The sequence below is a fragment of the Orcinus orca genome, chromosome 16 (assembly GCF_937001465.1).
Source record: "Orcinus orca chromosome 16, mOrcOrc1.1, whole genome shotgun sequence".
Lineage (NCBI taxonomy): Eukaryota > Metazoa > Chordata > Mammalia > Artiodactyla > Delphinidae > Orcinus > Orcinus orca.
Genome location: NC_064574.1, coordinates 6,540,203 through 6,546,578, shown reverse-complemented (window position 1 = coordinate 6,546,578; position 6,376 = coordinate 6,540,203). Strand labels below are relative to the sequence as shown.

General features: G+C 51.4%; 1 protein-coding gene across 4 annotated transcripts in view; it reads right to left on the bottom strand.

The window, feature by feature from the left end:
* Window positions 1-1,281: 1,281 nt before the first annotated feature.
* Window positions 1,282-6,376, bottom strand: part of BMP7 (bone morphogenetic protein 7) — a 90,457-nt gene continuing 85,362 nt past the window's right edge. For 2 of the 4 annotated variants that reach the window (XM_012537627.3, XM_004282301.4), the window contains one exon: window positions 1,282-3,318. In XM_012537627.3, the coding sequence (XP_012393081.2) occupies window positions 3,169-3,318 (150 nt within the window). In that variant the 3' untranslated portion in view covers window positions 1,282-3,168. The other 2 variants (XM_033410402.2, XM_033410400.2) reach the window with 1 other exon arrangement.

Genomic DNA, 6,376 nt, shown 5'->3' with positions numbered 1-6,376 from the left:
AGAGGTGGGAACCAGGAGAGGGCAAGGTGAAGGCCAAAGATGAGGCCACCTGCAGTGCTGCAGCCACAGACACGCCTGCCTACAGGGGTCCAGCTGGAAAGGGGAAAGTGAGCCAGAAATGAACAAAAGGCTTCTCCTCTTCCCCCAAAGTGCGTGGCCCTTTCAGTCCAGGCTTTACTTTCCTACTCTTAATAGAGACATGGGTACAAATCAATAAATACCTACAATTTTTAAAACAGCAACTGACATTCGCACCTTCATGAGACAGACAACAGGGAGCAGTGGAGACTGTGGCAACAACTGCTCTTGGGCTCCAGCCGGGAGCTGCCACGCAGGAACGGGGCCCAGCGTGGCCAGATCTGCAGACTGCTCAAGGGAAGGCAGAATCTGAGGTTTTTTTTCACCCCAATCTTCTGAGTTTCAAAAATGTGTTGGCAACGAATTCAACCATGCAGGAGGAATAAGATATGTCTGCAGGCTGCATCTGGCCCTCTGGTTTGCAGCTCTGGTCTTCAGCCTGGAAACAGAACAAAAGCTAGATCACGCATCAGGACAATGACAGGAGGGTTTGGAAATCACAGGGGCTGGAACTTGTTAGGAGCGGCTGCTTCATTTGAGGCAACAGGGCAAGAGCAAGCAGCCGGCCAGGGAATGGGCCCAGATTCTAACCACCATCAGGTGACCTCAGCGTGCACTTCAAAGCGGAAAGGGACCCAAGACGCTGCTCCACGCTGCACGGCTGCATGCTCCTGCATGCACAGCGGGCCCCTGGCTACCTTCACCGGGCCCGCTGTGGGCCACCTATGGCTCAAGCCGGGAGCCAGCAGCAGCCCCCAAGCCGCCGAAATAATTTGCGCTGGACAGTGCTGGCTCCGGGGTCCGTGCTGCTTTAAAGTTTTGGGTGTACGCTCCCCCTACCCCCACGACTATTTCTTTTTCTTTCTTGTGCCTCTATTTTATTGGGATGACTAAATCTTTCAACTATGTTAGCAGTAAACACAGCTAATTTACCCCCTGCCTCTTTGAAACAGCTGCTGACAGCTGCACTGTAATTCAATTAAGGATCTTTGTAGTCGAGCCTACCAAATTCACATTTGTTGTTTGGTTCCATCTCTCCTGCCTGGAGCCCCGCACAGCTGCATCAAATATTGACGAGCGTCCCTCTCTCCCCAGGGCCTGAATGATAAACAGCGTGTTAATGGTGGAGGCCAAGGCAAAGAGTTCTCAGCGCACCAAGAGAACTCCGATATCCAGGCGCTGAGAGAAAAAACAACACAGACATACACAGGCCCGAAACCAGAACGCTTTTTATTTTGTCTATTTATACAGCATTTTCTCTGAGGACTGCTCTATGCAACGGCTGAAGGTACATCGGTCTGACCATTAATAAATAGTCTTAAATAAGAAAATAAACAGGTTGGAGGGAAGCGGGTAAGCTCATCGTCCTGAACAAGGGATTGGAGAGGGTCTAAAATGAGCTTCAGACGGACATAAATAATTTCTTTGTTTAGTAACAACTATTTACATGCTTCAGTGTACAAATGATGAGAGCCAGATGTCGGCTGGGGTGTACGTGGTGACAAAACTTGCACCAAGAGGGAATCACAGCAAAACCCCCAGATCTGTCAACAGACAAAACAAAATGTAACAAAAACACCGACTCTTCCCCATTGACCAGGCAGAGTGAAGGCTGCAGCCCAAGCTACTGAAGAAGAAAACATAAAAGAAAATGAAAACAGCGTCCCTGTGTTTCCAGGAACCAACTCAATCAACATGGAGAAGCAGTTTCCCACTAGACCAGATCCCAGGGGCCACAGGCCTCACCGGGATAACCCTGTTCTCTGTTCACAGAGAGCCTGGTCGTCTCCAAGGCTGCACTGCAGCTGGAGGCTGGGTGCACGCCATTTAGGGGACCCACCGGCTAAGGCAAGGGAGGCTCACACCAAGAGCCGCGTCAGAAATGGCACCTTCGAGTCAGGACACTCTCACGACAGCTTCTGGAGGCTTCTGTTTGAGATTCACATCTGCACACCCTGCATCCAGCAGACCTCCCACTGTGTCACCTTTCCCTTACGTCAAGGGGCCGATTCTTGCTCAGAGTCCTCAAAAAGGGGTCTGCGAACGAAAAGAGGCGACCACGGAGGCCCTCATCAGAGCCCAGACTCCAGGACGCTGCTATCGATGACCAACGGAGGAGCTGGCTTGGGGGACCGACGGTCCCCCTGCCCACCCACCCCTGTTGAAGGCTAGCGTGCTTCTGAAAGTAGGACTATGGTGGCCGGAACTCAGGATCAAGCTGCAAGTTCTGTCCTGAGCTGTCCGCCTCCATCTGCCAACCCTCCCTCACTTCCTACCATGGGAAGTGTTGGAAAACCAATTCCAGGCGTCTGCCGGTGCTTCACGTGCCTGTTTTAATTTCTGCCACCACGCACTCAGCTGAATGATGGAACCTATTTATTCTTCAAGGTCAACTCCAAGCAGAAAATTTCCCTCTCCCCTGCTGGCCAACTCTTGGCTTCTGGGTGAGTTTACGTAAACAGTGGGCCTCAGCAAGCCTCAGAATGAAACCGGAATGGCACGGAGAGGGGGCCTCCCCTCCCTCCGCCGGCCACAGCTTCTGTTTATGAAATCAGAGTAAACCAAGAAATGGGGATAAATTGTTTAGGAAAATATATCTCTACCATCCTAACCATTTTCATTCATTCGTTTTATTGTGACATTTATTACAGGGACTTCCGCGTTAGTCTCCCTCTCGCACAGAGACGAACGTGCCCACCCCTGGCCGCGGCCCCTTCCCCCCGCTGCTGGTGGCCGGGCTGAAGGGTGTCATCATTACCCCTGGGAACGAGTCGGTGCATAGCTGAGACTTCACAGCCAGCGATCGGGGCCCAGCAATTTTTCTTGATATATGTTTTCCCTGTTAGGTTTTGCCTGCAGCAGCTTGTAGGATCTTGTCTGTAGGATGCCAACGAAAAACGGATCAAAAGCCATCTGCCTCTCAGATTCCTTAACGCTCCTACAGCGCTGCAGCTGGAGAGGGGGACGGGAAGGCCTCGCGAAAGGCAGCTGGGCTGCGGGCTCCTCGCCGAGGTGGTGGGAGACGCTGGGCGGCGAGGGGCCCAGGATCTGGAGAAACGTGGCCCCGAAGCGTCTGACTTCCAGGAGGGGCTAGTGGCAACCACAGGCCCGGACAACCATGTTTCTGTATTTCTTCAGGATGACGTTGGAACTGTCATCGAAGTAGAGCACGGAAATGGCATTGAGCTGAGTCGGAGCACAGCAAGGCTTGGGCACCGTTTCCGGGTTGATGAAGTGCACCTGGAACACACACCAAAACGGTGGCAGTGGTGAGAGCCGGTGAGTCACTCCTCCCTGGCCTCAGTATTCCTAAAGGTACAGGTACTGCTTGGACAAAAGTCCCCCGCAGGTGACACTCACCGGTCACTCCCAGTTCTAAGCACTTGCTGGGTAACTAACTCAGTTCTGGGGTTATTCTTGATTCACAGATGAGAGAACCAAAGCATAGAGGGTCACCCAGCACATGGCTAGGAAGACACTTGGGGCCAGGATGTGGGGCTGTCCTGTGCACGGCAGGATGTCTGACAGCATCCCTGGGCTACAACCACTAGAATTCGGAGGCACTCCACCCCACCCCTGCACCGTGACAACTAAAAATGTCTCCAGACATTGTCAAATATCCCCTGGGAGGCAAAACTGCCCCAAGTGGAGAACCACTGGGCTAGACGAGGGTTGGCCTGCAGGCCGATCCCTGCTCCACCGCCTGCTTTTATGAATAAAGTTTTATTGGCACACACCACGCCCATTCATCTACACATCATCTGTGGCTGCTTCTGCTTCTGCATTACACAGCATCTGTGGTGAAAAGGTGCAGCACAGACTTTCAGCTCTCGAGGTTGAAAATATTTACTATCTGGCCCTTTCCAGAAAAAGGTTGCCAAACTCTGGGCCAGACCTGTCCTGTCCAAGAAAACTATCACGCAAACCACATGTGTAATTTAAAACGTTCTAGTAGCTACATTTTAAAAGGTGAAAAAGAAAGAGGTGAAATTAAACAGTATGTTTACTCTAATCCCAGATTTCAAAAAATTATCATTTCAACGTATACTTAGCATAAGGAATCATTAATGAGATATTTTACATTTTTTTTATACTAAGTCTTCAAAACCCAGTGTGTATTTTGTAGTTGCAAAACATCTCCATTCAGACTGGCCACGTTTCAAGCACTCACTGAAGAGGCACCACACAGAAGTGGTCACTGTATTGGATGGTGTGAGTCTAGACTATATTAGACTGTTCTGCATCTTAAGCAATAAAAATGAGAGGCAAAGAATTTGGGCAAACCTTTGGGTGCACGTCCACAAGAAAGGAGAAGGTCCAGAGGTAAGAACGAGGAAAGGAGTCAGCCAGTTGCCCAGGTTTATTGTTCCGTCTGGCTCGTGGGCGCCTACGCACCTTACAGGTGGTGGGGCTCGGGGACAAACTAATTCAAACGTCGGCAGCGGCCATGCAAGCGCCACGGACGACCAAACTGGGCCAGGGGTCAGACCATAGGGGACGGTGAGGACCGGGGCAAACCAAAGGGAGATGGACACAAGCTGCCCAAAGCCAGTGCGATCGGATGTGCCGAGTGCTCAGGCCAGCTGTCAGTCCTGTTTTGTTTTTATGAGAAACTTCCAGGTTTCCAACACACCACGTGGGCCAACCGGAAACCCTGTGGATGACCCTCCGCCCCCAAGCCCCAGTCTATGACCTCCCACGTAGGTCAGCGTGCTTTTTAAACTGTTTTTTATGTTTAATCTCAAACCTTACAAATCTAAACCTTCCCCCATCTCCTCCATCCTTGAATAATGTGAAAGCAAATCCCAGATGTTAGCTCACTTCCTCTGTATTTCATTAGGACTCTCTAGAAAGCAGGGATTCACCTCCTTTTCAAACATGACCTTCGTTTCAGAATAATCAAAGGACTCATTCTGATCCCAGAGCTTTCTGGTGAATTGCAGATGGAGAGAGTGTCACAGGGCAGCCGGGCTTCTGCTCCATGGGCAGGGCTCAAAGAAGGGTGGAGGTGTGCTCCTGGCAGCCTGGGAGACACCCCCGTCACTCTGGTCCTCGGAGCAGGACAGAACAGGGGGACACTGGCACGGGGGACAAGTTCAGGCCAAGGAACAGGCTGGGGTGACTCTTCATTTCCAGCCTGAAGACCTTCAGTCCTGAATAGGGCTTCAGAGTTTACTGCTGTGGGAGCGGGGGTCCTGGCAAAGCAATGCTTCAAAAAAGAGGCCTTCCCTCAAAGGGCAGAGCCTAATCCGAATAAATGGAACAGCGGAGCGAGAAGTAACACACGGGGCAGGGACAGGGAAGAGGGAGGCAGGTTACTAAGCAAAAGAAGCACAGAGCTCTGCAACAGACAGACCCGTGGTACAGAGGAGATGGGCCTGGGTAGTGAGCTCTCTATCACTAGAAGCATTCAAGCCAGAGAGGATGACCAGTTGTCAGGGAAGGCCCAGATCATTCACAGCAAGGAGGAAGATAAACAACGTCTCTGAGCCTCAGCTTCTAAGCTAAAGAACAAAGTCTCTAACTCGTATCACTCTTGTTGTTGGTAAAGTAGTAAAAATAACATCTGTTGAGTGTCCTCTGTGCTGGATACCCCGTTAAGAGCTTTAATTGCATCATCACACTGAATCCTCCAATGACCCCGTGAAAGTTCAAAGAGCCCCATGGCTGCCCCCCGTCTCTCTACCCTACTGTCCCGTTTGCCACCTTCCTGTCGTTCCCCTCTCTGTTCTCCCTGAAGTTCCCGCATTTGTTCACTTGACTGTTTCCCTGCCTGGAAAATGAGGCTCTGAGTGCAGGGACCACGTCTGTGATGTTCCCTGTATGTTGTTCCCTGCGGCGTCCCCAGCTGTCAGCGCAGGGGCTACATGTAGTAGATGCTCAATAAACACCCTTGAATGGCTGAACCACAGAGTTCAAGGCCCGGAGGCAAAGCCACGAGCTCTGGGAGGGGATGAGCCCTCAAGCCTACCCGACCTGGAGGAAGCCCAGACGTTGCAGGGCCTGTGGATGTGCATGCTGACAACCAGGAACAGCGGTCGCCTGACGGAGGCAGGGTCAGGGCGACCGCCGTTACGCACAGTGGCCTTTACCCACGATACCTTTAGGAGCCCACGAAACTGTTCTAACTGCTTCTAAAATTGGGAGAAATAAATGCACTCTAGGGTTGAAGACATACACGAAGATTATAATACATGTTATTAACTATAATTTCTAGTCTTGTTTTATGGAGGTAGGGCCCACGAAAGCAAAAGTGCCCTGGGCTCCTGAAAGCCATGACGTGGTCTTGGCCAGAGAC